Consider the following 17958-nt stretch of genomic DNA (forward strand, 5'->3'; position numbering starts at 1 on the left):
GTTTAAGCTGTTTTCTAGTGAACTTTATTTGGATACATGCATAGCAATGAGCTAATGCGGCGCGATTTCGCCTGGCATATCATTTTGTTATTTAACCTTTATTTAACTAGGCAAGTTAGTTAAGAACAAAATCTTATTTACAATGATGGCATTGACATTGTGCGTTCACAATGCATTCACAATGACATTTTGCTCTCTCGTCAGGACACTGTTGATCAGAGGAGCTAGCCAACAACACACCTAACACAATCACTTCAAACTGAAGCTGAAAATACTGCAAACTAGCTGCACCTCGTTTTGTTTGACCTTTTTTCAATTGACATTACTTTGTATATATCCATCAAAATGATGTCAGCTGATTCATGATTTCGACTGGTTTAGAAACGCTGCCTGCCAGTCTGTCTCGTTCCGACTCCCGACATGTTCATTACTATGGGACAGCTGGAGATCTAATTTTAATATTGAAACAATGTTGCAAATGTCGGAGAGACGGACAGCAAGGTTTATACAAATCTCCTCTGTTGAAAACTAAATGTTAGTCTAAAAGAAATGTGAGATAACGTCTAGATGCTTTTTATAGTGGAGATCAAGTTCATAAATTGCCTGGCTGGGCTGATGAGACAGTGGATTGCGCAGTCAGATGTAACAAAGTAAATAGGCATTTTAAAGTCATAGATTTAGCCAGTGGTAATTTGTGGAATAGACTCCCGTCTGGAATGCGGTTTTAACCAATCAGCATTCTGGATTAGACCCATCCGTTATATAATCAGGATTAAAAACGGGGTGGTTCGAGCCCTGAATGCTAATTGGCTGACAGCAGTGGTATATCAGACCGTATACCATGGGTATGACAAAACATTTATTTTTACTGCTATAATTACGTTGGTAACCAGTTTATAATAGGAATAAGCACCTCGGGGTTTGTGGTATATGGCCATTATATCATGGCTAAGGGCTGTATCCAGGCACGCCGCGTTGTGTCGTTCATAAGAACAGCCCTTAGCCGTGATATATTGGTCATATACCACACCCCCTCATGCCTTATTGCTTAATTAAAGAATTATGCATTTTAGCTGTCTGCAAACATTCCAGCTGATTGTATTAGTTTATGGGATACACACATATTCAATATTTTATAGGGATAGTTCACCCAAATTACAGAATTACATATTGGATTCCTTGCCATGTAAGCAGTCTACGGACAAACTATGACAGCAATCCATGCTTTGGTTTTGTTTACCTGGCCACTGTTTCCAAATGCTAACTTTTTTTTGCATCTGTGGCACAAATCCAGTGCAAGTCAATGGTTCTGGTTTTAGCATTTTTCTATCTTAATGTCCAAATCATCCTAAAGTATCTAAAAAGCTCAATGAAGTTACTTATAGATCATTTGGACATGAGACAAGAAAATGTACTTACACAGGTACCATCGACTAGCATTGGATTGGTGCCAGATTGTAAAAATATTGCAGTTGTCAAGTAAACAAACCAAATCATGAATCAAGGATTGTGGTCTTACCTTGTCCAGAAACTGCTTACAGGGTAAGGAAACCAACATGTCATTTTGTATTTTGGGTGAACTATTCTTCAAGGGATTGATCAAATTGTCCTTACTTTGAAAGCCATCTACGGACAACCTTCCCTTCAACTTCACAATATTCACAAAAAAGTGGAAATGTCAAGTATAACTCAACATTTATATACAGATACAAGATAAAGTCACCTGTTAACAAGAAAATAACACACACAAAAATTCAACTTAAGGTTTTTGTTTATTATTAAAAAGCACTGGCAGTTTTGTATCAAGCAAACAATGGAACCAAACGGTTAGTATATGTTCCATATCACAAAATAATAAGCTATGGGAAAAAATGAATTAAACCACGCAAATTATAAATCGCAATAAATTAATCCTTAAAATAATAGCAACAATACATGATTACACTTGGGTGTTGCACAGGAAATATGGAAGAAATGTTTCAAAGACACCTGAGAGTATAAATATCAAAGAACAAGTCGCAGCATTTATTGAATTAGTTCCAAAGGTCCTCTTATCTACGTAACCAAAGCTCAAATAAGAGGTTTCTTAAAGAGTTATTGGTGTAAAAATTTGGCTTAACAAAATTCTAAAAACATTGGTTCTATACAAACAATGCAGCTGTGTATATTTGTTTAATTAGTGTACAGCGGGAAACAATTAGCATAGTATACCCCATAAGGTGTTCAGCGCGATTAATTAAATTGTTTGAGATATGGTTATGCCCCCACCAGACAGATTTAGTGGTTTGTAAAATGTATATTGAGTTATTGGCAACTTTATCTGAAGGGAACCTACATAAGCACTTTATAACCCATACAGTACACATTTATAAGCAGTTAATGAATATTGCATAAATGCTTGTTTGTTAACTGCAAATAGTGACAAAACTGAAATATCAACTTGTTAACATAAGCATTTATGCAATGTTCATGTACTACTTATGAATATGTTATGAATGGGTTATTAAGTCCTTATGTAGGTACCACTGAAATGAAGTTACAAAATGTAATGCAGTAGGTCCAAACTAAACTGATATAAGTAGCATTGTGCAACATGAAGGGTAGTGATACATACTGAACACTTGTGAGATGCCAAAACTGATGATCAGCACTATTGAACACCAGGGGTACGTAATATACTATGAAAAAGTGTTAAGCACAGTCAAAGCTCTGTACGCAGAGCATACATGAGAATATAGACAAGGCGACTAAAGAGATGTTTCCCTGGCAGAGTGTAGTTTTCACTTGAAGAACACAGGAAGTTCAAACCTAAGGCTTGATTGTGTTTAGAAGCGTTTCATGAGAAAAGGTGAGTTTCTTAATGGACTCCATTTTTTGTCCAACTACTTTCCAAGGGAAGACAAGTATTACACAAACATTGCGAGGTAAATTGTTACCCTTTGTGAAATAATCATAAATTTGGCGCGAGGCAGACTTGCTGTCAGAAAATTAAACAAATACATTTGGAAAATGATGAGATCCATGGAGACATTTTCAATTCATTTGAAAACATAGCAAACACTCTTACTAAGTCATATTGTGGCTTTGTTTGAAGTAGTCCATTTTTGTTCGATAACTGCCAGCAGTTACCAAGAGCTGTAAACAGATAAGAACTTGTGAAAATGTGTACAAATGGCAAAAGCATTTCAACTTAAAGTTGAATACAGGTACATCCCATTACAATGGAACTAACAGTGATCAAATGATGCAGCAAGAATGATCAATTAAAGTCAGTTTGTTAGTAAAGACAAGGAAGGAATATATTGGAGGGACAGTATGACGAGAGAGGTGCCTTAGTCATGCAATTCAATCGTTCTGTGGAAGAAAGGACAGTTATAAACAAGGCTCTGAGAGCATAGTGTCTGAGAAAAGCCACATAGATAGAAACAATTCATTATGCTCAGCAAAGAAACAGTTAAAAAACAAACACATAATAACCCGAATCTATCCTTTATCACACTTTCCTAAAGCACTTAGACAAACGTGGCTTACTAACCTAACCATCGGTTATAATAAGATCACATGTATCTTTATCAAATTCCACAGTGTTCAATTGTAGAAGCATATTAACACAGTGACTACCTATCACACAAATTAGCCAAGTAGCTAGCATTAAAAGCAACCTCTGGTTAAAAGTGGAATATTGCATATGTGTATTTGTAATGTGCCAACGAGTCGGCGTAAACCTGTATAAATGATTTAAACTGTAAACATGGTGCAACAATAAGTATGAAATAGTTTAAGGCTTTCTGAATTTCCTGAAGTGTTGTTCACTGAGATAAAGTAATTATGTCCATTTAGATGGACAGAGTGAAAACAGTAAAAAGTGTCTTCTCTTTCTAACAAAATGTAATTAGAGACACGTGCTTTACTCACAAGCAGCGCTATCCTATCCATGTGTATAGTCTGTCACCCCTAATATAAGGACTACAATTCATCACAAGTATTACTTCCTCTAATATTTGTTCACGATATTCTCTACAATAGAAGGTTAAAGGTTATATACATTTGCATCCGTAACGGACATAATAATACGTATATCATTCGTCAAGGTTTCATGGATAGTAAAAAGAAAAGTCGATCTAGAATTAATTAGGATGGTGTGTAACCAGCTAGTCTTTAGCGGTTTAAACCATTCATCATCATTACTGAAAGTTAAGTTGACCTGAATTTAAAATGATAATACAGTAAATACGATATTACAACAAAACAAAAAAACTGATAACTAAGCCAACTAAATTCCAATGACAAAAATGCATGGAATGTGCAACCTCTAGAAACTGAGGACATGTCATCAGCAAAGCTGCTACACTTTTAGTTGACCTCAGCCTCTCTACGCCTCTAGTTAAATATCCAAAATGGCGCTAGCAAGAAAGGAAAACAGCCACAGTAAAAAAGCATGGAGCACCATCTCTCTAAAATAAGCTGAGAAAGGAAGGAAAACATTTGGCTGATGCGTGTGCTGAGACTGCGGAGTGAAGACAAAGAGAATTCCCTGCATGTGTGAGTGTTTTTCAGTTAAATGATTTGAGTTTTAGTTGAGCGTTGAGACTGGTGTCGTCTTCATACGTCGGGGTGGGTGGTGAACGTGCACCCACCTAGATACTGTTTGTGGGGGGAGTTGTGACAGACAGGCCTGGCTAGTGGGATCTGATTGGTTAGGACCACTCCCTGTGACCCCTTGCTGACCCCAGCCCTAGACGTGGGAGTGAACCCACTGACCCCTGCACTCTACTGGCTCATGGCGGGGCTGGACGCCCCCTGTCCCCCAGGGGACGAGGCCTTGCGGCCCAGCATGGATGGCTGGAAGTCGGGGTGGCGGCGGGCGTGCTTGATCAAGTGGTCGCTGCGCATGAAGCGCTTGTCGCACAGTGGGCACAGGAAGCGCTTCTCGCCTGTGTGTGTGCGCGTGTGGCGAGCCAGCTCGTCCGAACGGGCAAATTTTTTCTGGCAGTCGGGCCAGGTACAGGGAAAAGGTCGTTCACCTGATGAAGGGAGACAGAAAGAGAGACATTCAAATTAACATACTGAGTGTGGCACAAATGTCAGACTGGCAAATATTGCCCTGCTCGTACCAGTCACTAACACTAGATATGCAGCGGTCGGTAGTAAGCTAGATTCTTGGCAGACTCCTGTATACCCATCAAGTTAGTAGAAAGTGTATAAGATTAACAGCAGCCATTTTCTTATAACTCAAAAAGGTCATCCACCCCTCTGCTCTATTTAATGCACCAAATCAACCTACGTTATAAAGAAAAACTTACTCTGGTCATGGTTCATATTGAAGAGAGACATTTTGAAAAGTGAATGCAAAACGTAGACAGCAATAGATATTGACACTCATAGGGCAGTCTAACACCAACATACAGTGGGCGGCCATCTTAGAAAGGCGCCCTCAACACATCCAATAGAGATAGATAGAGGACTCAAAGCCTGTTTTAGCATGGGCAGCGCATATGAGGACTTTCACCATTTTGAAGTATCAAATCAAATTTTATTTGTCACATGCGCCGAATACAACAGTTGTAGACCTTAAAATAACGGGGCTATATACAGGGGGTACCGGTACCGAGTCAATGAACGGGGGTACAAGTAGTCAACTGGGTGGGACTTCCTATGGGTGAATAACATAGAATCACACAACATAGAATCAATTCCATCCAGGTTACCAGGAGATCGGCCAGTGTATTATACTCGTGAGGAAACATTCCATAACTGTAGGTGGCAGTAAATCAACAACCTTGGCCTTGTATCTGTTCAAACAACACACTCTAGGTGGCAGTGTGCACCCTTTCAGTTTGTTTGCCAACTCAGAAGTAGTAGATGAAGAAAATGGACTACTTCAAAATGGAGATGGCCTCAATAGTATATGCCATTTAGCAGGCACTTTTATCCAAAGCGACTTACAGTCATGCGTGCATACATTTAACTTATGGGTGGTCCCAGGAATCGAACCCACTACCCTGGCTTTACAAGCGCTGTGCACTACCGAGCTACAAAGGATCAATAGAGCTCCCAAGACAATTTTCATGGGAATATTCTAAAATCGGCATAAAACATTTTCCCGCCAGAGATGCGTTACCAACAAACTGATTAATTGCGAATAAAAGTCTGTGCGTGATGAGGCAGTGCACATAAAAATAACTTGTGGTTAAATTCCCATGCACCAAATAAAAAATACAAGGTAAACGGGTTTCCATCGCATTTTTAGTTCTACTGATGGATTTGTCACAAAAACTGTTGCATTATATATCAAATGTGCCCACTCTGGTCTTGGCACGTGTGCTCTAGCCAACAGCTCACATATACAGTGAGGGTAGGCTACTTAGATGATGATATGGATAAGAGCAAGATTTTAATTTTTGTTTTGTAAACGGCAGCCTAGCATCGATGATCACGTCACCAGAATAAGACCCTCGATATTTATTGGAAAGGAGCATCAAACTCATCACTGTGCACGTTCACCACCCTGTGAAGTTCATCATCATTTATTCAATCTGTAGCCAAATAAACTGCTTTCCCGAGTCGTAGTGGGACAACAACACAACATATCATCGCATGACTACAAGTTTACATCGATGTGATGGTCATTATATCAATTTTTGCGAATAAAGGAGTTTCCACCGTTGAGGACACGCTTTATGTTGACTAGACTTTAATGCATTATTAAGGTATCCACAATGTGCAGCCTCCTACGCCTATTTTCTGGCCCTAATACAATACAGTAACATTGCGAATAGGAGTCAACCCAGGACAGACGAAGGGGTGCCAGGAGATATATTCAAGACCGCAACACTCCCACTCACTTGTCATGGCTAGAAGGGATAAATCAAATGAAATTCAGTCTGCTGTAGAACTCGACGCTGTGTAAAAACACAAACTCTCGTCGTAGTGAACGGGACTATGACGTAATGTGACGAAACCCTTCTCTCCGTGATCCACTCACTCCCGTTTTGTGGGCGTTCCCTAACGATTTGTTCCCGTTCTAATCCATCACTGACCCTAAACACCACCCCCCCCCCCGCGACTGTGCGGACACCTGGGCAATGGACACCTGATGCATCTATACACCGTTACAGCGCTAAACATACCATTTTGAATGGGAAAAACTATGACAGCAATGGCTGATTTCAAGAAAGATGTTTTCGAAAAAGACGTGACTGTTACACGATGGCCACATTGATGCGAGGTGGGATTAAAAGATTTGGCTGTTTGAGCTGAAAGAACCACCGAACCTGCGCAAACGCCCCGAATGTTACATTTAATCTGGAACTCACTTCGTATGCAAATCCAACCTAGTTGCAGCGTGTTCGTCACTAGGCTTTTTTTTCCGTCCAACCCCATTCTTTTGTTCGATTACTTCTTTGTTATGAGCCCTCTGAGTTTTTCCCCTTTTGTTCTGGGAGTATTGTAACGTTACTAACTCGCGGGTAAACGACTCGTCTCGCCCACCCAATCGACAGTGTATCCCTGTGAAGAAAAACACTTTTCTTCAGGCAGAAATATGATACTTGTAGATATGAGTGACTCACAAAGGGGGGAGTGCTTAGTAGGTATGGACAAACTTCGAAGTTCTGGATCAAATTGCATAATAAAATGACATTTGTGGAGACTATAGCTAATTCCCAAACATTTTTTTTTACAGTTTAAGCTATATAACAGCCAGCTATATAATTGTACCTGTATGGGTTCTGATATGGGCTTTCAGATGAGATGATTTTCCATAAACTCGGTCACAGCCGTCGTAAATGCACTGATGTCGCTTTACTGGGGACCGAGGCGCCCCTCCTCCCCACTGCTGTTGAGTAGCATTGTACTGTCCAGGAATTGGAGTAGCAGAGGGGGTCATGGTTGGGGTAGTTGAGTCAGACAACGTGGTGTAGCCGCTCTCCCCACATGAGGAGTTGCTGCTCTCCGAGTAGGCCGACATGGACCGGAACTTGCCGTGGAGGTCCGTGAGGATCCCGGCCACCGTCATCATGTTGGCCCCTTCGAGTCTCAGCGTCTCACGCACCTCCCTGTCCTCGTTCGACCCTTCGGGCTCCCCAGGATGAACGGCCTGGGGAGGAGGCTGGGCGGCGGGGACAACCGGGGTGGGTCGGTGTAGGACAGGACCGCTAGAGATCGACATCAGACATTCGGCGGCTAAGTAATCCGAATACGCAACCATCGACATTCTTGTTTTATGTCGTTGACTTTTGCAAGTCCTTTGTAAAATTCTGTTTTGTTTTCGGTGTCGTTTTCGAAGGGGACTAGCCAGAGATTTCGACTTCGTTATGTCAGACGAACTCGTTGAACCGACCTTTTTCCAGCTATCCCTATACCGTCACAAAGCCTTGTCGATATGTGTGCTCGAAATTATATAAAACAAAAGCAAAAAACTATACTACCAAAACGTGCCCGTTCCTCCAGCCCCACATGCATGCTTTACATCATCCGAGGGCTCATTGTGTCTGCCTCTGAAAAGCCGGTCAAACCTACGCCCACCGATACAGAGCAACACGCACAATCTGACGTTGCGGACTGACGTGAAGAGCGGGCGTGGTGGATGTGTCTCAGTGGGTGGAAGCGACCGATACAGCAGCGTGGAAAGGTGGTGCTCTGTGCTTGAGTTGAGGGTGTAGCCCTACTATAAATGCTTTATCACATTTTATGACTTCCTCTTACACCCTATTTCTCCTTTGTCATCAACATATATATGAAGGACTACAAATACGTGTGCTATTTCAGCAATAATTCAATTTTTTGTTATTTTTATTCCATTACCATAGTACATCATTATTTATATGCTGTATATTAGACTTATGGATTCTTTTACTCTTTTGAAAGTCGTAATTCTATTTTAAGGTCTAGTACCTAAGAGCAGAGGCTAGACAAAGACACTAGATGTCTCTCTTGTCCCTCTTCTTCTTATAAGCTTCTGCTCACTTCCAGATATAGCATCACATAAACAGTCACACCCCATTTTCTCTGGCTGGCTGTTTGTGAAGCCATCTGTCGCACCATAATTACTCACTTGGAGGCTTAACCAAATCTGACCCCAACAATGAACTGGTGGATATCATCGTGCCGTAATAGAGACGCAATAGAGCCTATAGGCAATACGATTAATGAAAATGACTGTTATGTGCACTCCCATCATAATATAAAAACATGGATAACCGTTGATTACAGTGTTATGGGTGGGTTATAAGGGTAAAGATGTATAGAATATTTGTGTCACAGAACATACATCTATTGTATTTGCAACAATATGACAACCAGGTTGCCATAACATTGTCGATTCTCACTAAAAAGCAACAAACATAAAACTTTAAAATCCCAAATGTGAGTTGAGCTTTTCTGTCACCCTTCTTTAGCCATAGGGCGGTTTATATACCCTAGAGTGTCTTTGCATTGAGGGGAGGGGGGGGTAATGTTGTGTCAAATGACTGGCTCAGTGGATGTTTGTAGCTCCAGGCTGGAAGGTATTTCCTGATTGGATACTGTGAGTAGTGCTGGTCACTGTGGAAACAGGAGCAGGCACAAGCATGGCCATTCACTGCCTGTGTGAGAAAAGGGACTGTTCTTCAGTCCAACTACTGTACTTACATGTGGAGTCTTGGAAGCCAGGGCTACTGCAGTGACTTGAGAATGCTATATGGCACCAATCAGGCCTTCGAGGACTGGAGTTGCCCACCCCTGCTATAAGGCACCAGTCAGGCCTTCGAGGACAGGAGTTGCCCACCCCTGCTATATGGCACCAGTCAGGCCTTCGAGGACTGGAGTTGCCCACCCCTGCTATATGGCCATGTCTCAGCTTGGACACAGTAAGATATCTATGGTTTGTGATTGGATTTGTGATTTGACTTATTCCTAAAAGTTTGTTCTCATTTCGGACAGGGATGACTGACTGTTTTCAGTGAAGAATGGACAGTAACTGTTGAGACTTTTTAAAAGAGGCGAAAATGAGTTTCTACATTATGACTACTGGCATTTGCAAATTAGACATTTCAATTGAGTGAATTCAACATTGAATCTGGGGTTTTCACTGAGTTTTTAAGCTTGTTTAAAGGGTTTGTGTGTAGATTTGGGGATTTTAAAAATATTTTTCTATAGTACTTCAGATGGATCATCAGTTTTTGTAATCCCGAATGCATCGGTGAGAACGAATTGAATGATAAGTCATACAGTACGTTCTTAAGTGCTTTTTTATGGTGACACTTCATAATAACTTTAATTTACAAGCTGTTAGTAGATGGCTTTTCTTTCCAGCAAGTCATTAACACATTCCTTATAAATTATTTATTAATAGTGTATTAATGAATGTTATTATAAAGTGTTACTGTTACATGTTTTGAATTGAATAATATAACTACTTCTCTGTTGACATTCAGTATTTATTTTCCATATAAAAAACAAGCTTTCTAAATGGTCTGTTATTTGATGGCTACAGCTTCCTCATCACCAGACAAGTCGTTGCAGAGAGGGGTGAGTTACACCTGCGGATAAAGCATGACGATAGCCACTACTCTACAAGGCTCTATCTCAGGCAGAAATGGACTGGCTCTCAACTGAGTGCTGGATATTGACCTGATTTCCAAGTGTCACATTATGGTGATTTTTTGGGGTGAAAATGTGAGTTTGGGAAACCATCAATGTAAAATCATTGAATTCACCTTGAAAAGAACATTTTACAGGCCAATAATTATTTCACTTTTGGAACTCAGTTCCCCCGAGTTCCTCCTCATTTCCAGCCCTGAATATAATGAAAAATGGGAAATGAATATGATATGGGACTTTTAGTGATGTTCTTTTCTATGCTCCCTATAGATCAGGAATCCCCAGAAGGAACATTTTGTGCATTTTGAGGTAAATCTGAAATGACAGCATGAATATTGACTGCTTTGTGCGTTTTGTGTTCTTTCTCTTCCTTGCTCATGTGCGGGTTTCCCCCTTGATTTTATGTGCTGTGCTTAATACAATGTACCCATTGATTTTCTTCTGTTTGTGCTATCAAATTATTAATTATTATGGATGATTTAAGTTACAAAAGCACATATCATCCACAATAATTCATGATTTTGTCACAAAATAGTGCATAAATGATACAAGCACAGTAGTACCTGATAATTCTAGAACATTGCAATTGTTTTTCCATGGAATGTAATACTCTGTACGACAACCATCATGAGTCTGTATCAAGTGTGCCAAAGCTGGGCTGAAACAACAGCCTGACATCCTGCAGCTTCCCAGAACCACGTTTGGACACCTATGTCGTCAAATCATATTGTATAGTCGACAATCCTCGTGACTTTTTTCCATCCTGTGTCAATTCTTCAGACAGATCTGTACTGGACCTGCACTAGTACTGTAGGTGTGAGAGGAGACGCCCTCTACTGGTGAAGATGAGGAACCTCAGTCAGTGTCAACAGGACCAACAGGCTGACTTCTGACACTCCCACACAAAACCCCAACACATTCACATACAGTGGGGGAAAAAAGTATTTGATCCCCTGCTGATTTTGTACGTTTGCCCACTTACCAAGAAATGATCAGTCTATCATTTTAATGGTAGGTTTATATGAACAGTGAGAGACAGAATAACAACAAAATAATCCAGAAAAACGCATGTCAAAATGTTATAAATTGATTTGCATTTTAATGAGGGAAATAAGTATTTGACCCCTCTGCAAAACATGACTTAGTACTTGGTGGCAAAACCCTTGTTGGCAATCACAGAGGTCAGACGTTTCTTGTAGTTGGCCAACCAAGTTTGCACACATCTCAGGAGGGATTTTGTCCCACTCCTCTTTGCAGATCTTCTCCAAGTCATTAAAGTTTCGAGGCTGATGTTTGGCAACTCGAACCTTCAGCTCCCTCCACAGATTTTCTATGTGATTAAGGTCTGGAGACTGGCTAGGCCACTCCAGGACCTTAATGTGCTTCTTCTTGAGCCACTCCTTTGTTGCCTTGGCCGTGTGTTTTGGGTCATTGTCATGCTGGAATACCCATCCACGACCCATTTTCAATGCCTTGGCTGAGGGAAGGAGGGTCTCACCCAAGATTTGACAGTACATAGCCCCGTCAAATGATGCGGTGAAGTTGTCCTGTCCCCTTAGCAGAAAAACACCCCCAAAGCATAATGTTCCCACCTCCATGTTTGACGGTGGAGATGGTGTTCTTGGGGTCATAGGCAGCATTCCTCCTCCTCCAAACACGGCGAGTTGAGTTGATGCCAAAGAGCTCCATTTTGGTCTCATCTGACCACAACACTTTCACCAGTTGTCCTCTGAATCATTCAGATGTTCATTGGCAAACTTCAGACGGGCATGTATATGTATTCTTGTGCAGGGGACCTTGCGGGCGCTGCAGGATTTCAGTCCTTCACGGCGTAGTGTGTGTTACCAATTGTTTTCTTGGTGACTATGGTCCCAGCTGCCTTGAGATCATTGACAAGATCCTCCCGTGTAGTTCTGGGCTGATTCCTCACCGTTCTCATGCTCATTGCAACTCCACGAGGTGAGATCTTGCATGGAGCCCCAGGCCGAGGGATATTGAAAGTTCTTTTGTGTTTCTTCCATTTGCGAATAATCGCACCAAATGTTGTCACCTTCTCACCAAGCTGCTTGGCGATGGTCTTGTAGCCCATTCCAGCCTTGTGTAGGTCTACAATCTTGTTCCTGACATCCTTGGAGAGCTCTTTGGTCTTGGCCATGGTGGAGAGTTTGGAATCTGATTGATTGATTGCTTCTGTGGACAGGTGTCTTTAATACAGGTAACAAGCTGCGGTTAGGACCGCCCCCAATAGCTCCTCATTGATCTGGTACTGGTACTCCCTGTATGTAGCTCCACATTGATCTGGTACTGGTACTCCCTGTATATAGCTCCACATTGATCTGATACTGGTACTCCCTGTATATAGCTCCTCATTGATCTGGTACTCCCTGTAAGGAGCTCCACATTGATCTGGTACTGGTTCTCCCTGTATATAGCTCCACATTGATCTCTTACTGGTTCTCCCTGTATATTGCTCCTCATTGATCTGGTACTCCCTGTATATAGCTCCACATTGATCTGGTACTGGTTCTCCCTGTAAATAGCTCCACATTGATCTGGTACTGGTACTCCCTGTATATTGCTCCACATTGATCTGGTACTGGTTCTCCCTGTATTTAGCTCTTCATTGATCTGGTACTGGTTCTCCCTGTGTATAGCTCCACATTGAACTGGTACTCCCTGTATATAGCTCCTCATTGATCTGGTACTGGTTCTCCCTGTATATAGCTCCTGATTGATCTGGTACTGGTTTATCCCTGTATATCGCACCTCATTGATCTGGTACTGGTTCTCCCTGTATATCGCACCTTATTGATCTGGTACTGGTCTCCCTCTATATAGCTCCACATTGATCTGGTACTGGTTCTCCCTGTATATCGCACCTCATTGATCTGGTACTGGTCTCCCTCTATATAGCTCCACATTGATCTGGTACTGGTTCTCCCTGTATATCACACCTCATTGATCTGGAACTGGTACTCCCTGTATATAGCTCCACATTGATCTGGTACTGGTACTCCCTGTATATAGCTCCACATTGACCTGGTACTGGTTCTCCCTGTATATAGCTCCACATTGATCTGGTACTGGTACTCCCTGTATATAGCTCCACAATCATCTAGTACTCCCTGTATATAGCTCCATATTGATCTGGTACTGGTTGTCCCTGTATATAGCTCCACATTGATCTGGTGCTGGTACTCCCTGTATATAGCTCCTCATTGATCTGGTTCTCCCTGTATATAGCTCCATATTGATCTGGTACTGGTTCTCCCTGTATATAGCTCCTCATTGATCTGGTACTGGTTCTCCCTGTATATAGCTCCACATTGATCTGGTACTTGTACTCCCTGTATAAAGCTCCACATTGATCTGGTACTGGTACTCCCTGTATATAGCTCCACATTGATCTGGTACTGGTTCTCCCTGTATATAGCTCCACATTGATCTGGTACTGGTACTCCCTGTATATAGCTCCACAATCATCTAGTACTCCCTGTATATAGCTACACATTGATCTGCTACTCCCTGTATATAGCTCCTCATTGATCTAGTACTCCCTGTATATAGCTCCATATTGATCTGGTACTGGTTGTCCCTGTATATAGCTCCACATTGATCTGGTGCTGGTACTCCCTGTATATAGCTCCTCATTGATCTGGTACTCCCTGTATATAGCTCCATATTGATCTGGTACTGGTTCTCCCTGTATATAGCTCCACATTGATCTGGTACTTGTACTCCCTGTATAAAGCTCCACATTGATCTGGTACTGGTACTCCCTGTATATAGCTCCACATTGATCTGGTACTGGTACTCCCTGTATATAGCTCCTCATTGATCTGGTACTCCCTGTATATAGCTCCTCATTGATCTGGTTCTCCCTGTATATAGCTCCACATTGATCTGGTACTCCTTGTATTTAGCTCCTCATTGATCTGGTACTGGTTCTCCTTGTATATAGCTCCACCTTGATCTGGTACTGGTACTCCCTGTACATAGCTCCACATTGATCTGGTACTGGTACTCCCTGTATATAGCTCCACATTGACCTGATACTGGTTCTCCCTGTATATAGCTCCACATTGATCTGGTACTGGTTCTCCCTGTATATAGCTCCACATTGATCTGGTACTGGTTCTCCCTGTATATAGCTCCACATTGACCTGGTACTGGTTCTCCCTGTATATAGCTCCACATTCATCTGGTACTGGTTCTCCCTGTATATAGCTCCACATTGATCTGGTACTGGTACTCCCTGTATATAGCTCCACATTGATCTGGTACTGGTACTCCATGTATAGAGCTCCACATTGATCTGGTCCTGGTTCTCCCTGTATATAGCTCCACATTGATCTGGTACTGGTTCTCCCTGTATATAGCTCCACATTGATCTGGTACTGGTACTCCCTGTATATAGCTCCACATTGATCTGGTACTGGTTCTCCCTGTATATAGCTCCACATTGACCTGGTACTGGTACTCCCTGTATATAGCTCCACATTGATCTGGTACTGGTTCTCCCTGTATAAAGCTCCACATTGATCTGGTACTGGTACTCCCTGTATATAGCTCCACATTAACCTGGTACTGGTTCTCCCTCTATATAGCTCCACATTGATCTGGTACTGGTACTCCATGTATATAGCTCCACATTGATCTGGTACTGGTTCTCCCTGTATATAGCTCCACATTGATCTGGTACTGGTTCTCCCTGTATATAGCTCCACATTGATCTGGTACTGGTTCTCCCTGTATATAGCTCCACATTGATCTGGTACTGGTTCTCCCTGTATATAGCTCCACATTGATCTGGTACTGGTGCTCCCTATATATAGCTACACATTGATCTGGTTCTCCCTGTATATAGCTCCACATTGATCTGGTACTAGTACTCCCTGTATATAGCTCCACATTGATCTGGTACTGGTTCTCCCTGTATATAGCTCCACATTGATCTGGTTCTCCCTGTATATAGCTCCACATTTATCTGGGACTCCCTGTGTATAGCTCCTCATTGATCTGGTACTGGTTCTCCCTGTATAGCTCCACATTTATCTGGTACTCCCTGTGTATAGCTCCTCATTGATCTGGTACTGGTTCTCCCTGTATATAGCTCCACATTGATCTGGTACTCCCTGTATATAGCTCCTCATTGATCTGGTACTCCCTGTATATATCTCCACATTGATCTGGTACTCCCTGTATATAGCTCCTCATTGATCTGGTACTCCCTGTATATAGCTCCACATTGATCTGGTACTCCCTGTATATAGCTCCACATTGATCTGGTGCTGGTACTCCCTGTATATAGCTCCACATTGATCTGGTACTGGTTCTCCCTGTATTTAGTTCTTCATTGATCTGGTACTGGTTCTCCCTGTATATAGCTCCACATTTATCTGGTACTCCCTGTGTATATCTCCACATTGATCTGGTACTCCCTGTATATATCTCCACATTGATCTGGTACTCCCTGTATATAGCTCCTCATTGATCTGGTACTTCCTGTATATAGCTCCACATTGATGTGCTACTGGTACTCCCTGTATATATCTCCACATTGATCTGGTACTGGTACTCCCTGTATATAGCTCCACATTGATCTGGTACTCCCTGTATATAGCTCCACATTGATCTGGTACTCCCTGTATATAGCTCCTCATGTATCTGGTACTGGTACTCCCTGTATATAGCTCCTCATTTTTCTGGTACTGGTTCTACCTGTATATAGCTCCACATTGATCTGGTACTGGTACTCCCTGTATATAGCTCCACATTGATCAGGTACTGGTTCTCCCTGTATATAGCTCCACATTGATCTGGTTCTCCCTGTATATAGCTCCACATTGATATGGTACTGGTACTCCTTGTATATAGCTCCACATTGATCTGGTACTCCCTGTATATAGCTCCACATTGATCTGGTTCTCCCTGTATATAGCTCCACATTGATCTGGTACTGGTACTCCCTGTATATTGCTCCACATTGATCTGGGTCTGGTTCTCCCTGCATTTAGCTCTTCATTGATTTGGTACTGGTTCTCCCTGTAAATAGCTCCACATTTATCTGGTACTCCCTGTGTATAGCTCCTCATTGATCTGGTACTGGTTCTCCCTGTATATAGCTCCACATTGATCTGGTACTCCCTGTATATAGCTCCACATTGATCTGGTACTCTCTGTATATATCTCCACATTGATCTGGTACTCCCTGTATATAGCTCCTCATTGATCTGGTACTCCCTGTATATAGCTCCACATTGATCTGGTACTCCCTGTATATAGCTCCACATTGATCTGGTACTCCCTGTATATAGCTCCTCATTGATCTGGTACTGGTACTCCCTGTATATAGCTCCTCATTGATCTGGTACTGGTTCTCCCTGTATATAGCTCCACATTGATCTGGTACACCCTGTATATAGCTCCTCATTGATCTGGTACTCCCTGTATATAGCTCCACATTGATCTGGTACTCCCTGTATATAGCTCCACATTGATCTGGTACTCCCTGTATATAGCTCCTCATTGATCTGGTACTGGTACTCCCTGTATATAGCTCCTCATTGATCTGGTACTGGTTCTCCCTGTATATTGCTCCACATTGATCTGGGTCTGGTTCTCCCTGCATTTAGCTCTTCATTGATCTGGTACTGGTTCTCCCTGTAAATAGCTCCACATTTATCTGGTACTCCCTGTGTATAGCTCCTCATTGATCTGGTACTGGTTCTCCCTGTATATAGCTCCACATTGATCTGGTACTCCCTGTATATAGCTCCTCATTGATCTGGTACTCCCTGTATATATCTCCACATTGATCTGGTACTCCCTGTATATAGCTCCTCATTGATCTGGTACTCCCTGTATATAGCTCCACATTGATCTGGTACTCCCTGTATATATCTCCACATTGATCTGGTACTCCCTGTATATAGCTCCTCATTGATCTGGTACTCCCTGTATATAGCTCCACATTGATCTGGTACTCCCTGTATATAGCTCCACATTGATCTGGTGCTGGTACTCCCTGTATATAGCTCCACATTGATCTGGTACTGGTTCTCCCTGTATTTAGTTCTTCATTGATCTGGTACTGGTTCTCCCTGTATATAGCTCCACATTTATCTGGTACTCCCTGTGTATATCTCCACATTGATCTGGTACTCCCTGTATATATCTCCACATTGATCTGGTACTCCCTGTATATAGCTCCTCATTGATCTGGTACTTCCTGTATATAGCTCCACATTGATGTGCTACTGGTACTCCCTGTATATATCTCCACATTGATCTGGTACTGGTACTCCCTGTATATAGCTCCACATTGATCTGGTACTCCCTGTATATAGCTCCACATTGATCTGGTACTCCCTGTAT

General features: G+C 42.0%; 1 protein-coding gene across 1 annotated transcript; it reads right to left on the minus strand.

Annotated features, from left to right (window-relative positions):
• Positions 1-1753: 1753 nt before the first annotated feature.
• zgc:153115 (C2H2-type zinc finger protein) lies at positions 1754-8593 on the minus strand. Its single transcript, XM_029726285.1, has 2 exons — positions 7720-8593; positions 1754-5024 (listed from the first exon to the last, which is right to left on the minus strand). Exons 1-2 carry the CDS (start codon positions 8213-8215, stop codon positions 4771-4773), a joined length of 750 nt encoding a protein of 249 aa, XP_029582145.1. The 5' UTR covers positions 8216-8593; the 3' UTR covers positions 1754-4770.
• Positions 8594-17958: the final 9365 nt, after the last annotated feature.

The sequence above is a fragment of the Salmo trutta genome, chromosome 31 (assembly GCF_901001165.1).
Source record: "Salmo trutta chromosome 31, fSalTru1.1, whole genome shotgun sequence".
Classification (NCBI taxonomy): Eukaryota; Metazoa; Chordata; class Actinopteri; order Salmoniformes; family Salmonidae; genus Salmo; species Salmo trutta.

Bases quoted from the DNA above. Each gene is read 5' to 3' on its own strand.
- zgc:153115 (XM_029726285.1), bottom strand. From the start codon at position 8,215: ATGTCGATGGTTGCGTATTCGGATTACTTAGCCGCCGAATGTCTGATG. The intron at 5,025-7,719 runs GTACAATTATAT...TCCCTTCATCAG, and splicing joins CCATATCAGAACCCATACAG to GTGAACGACCTTTTCCCTGT.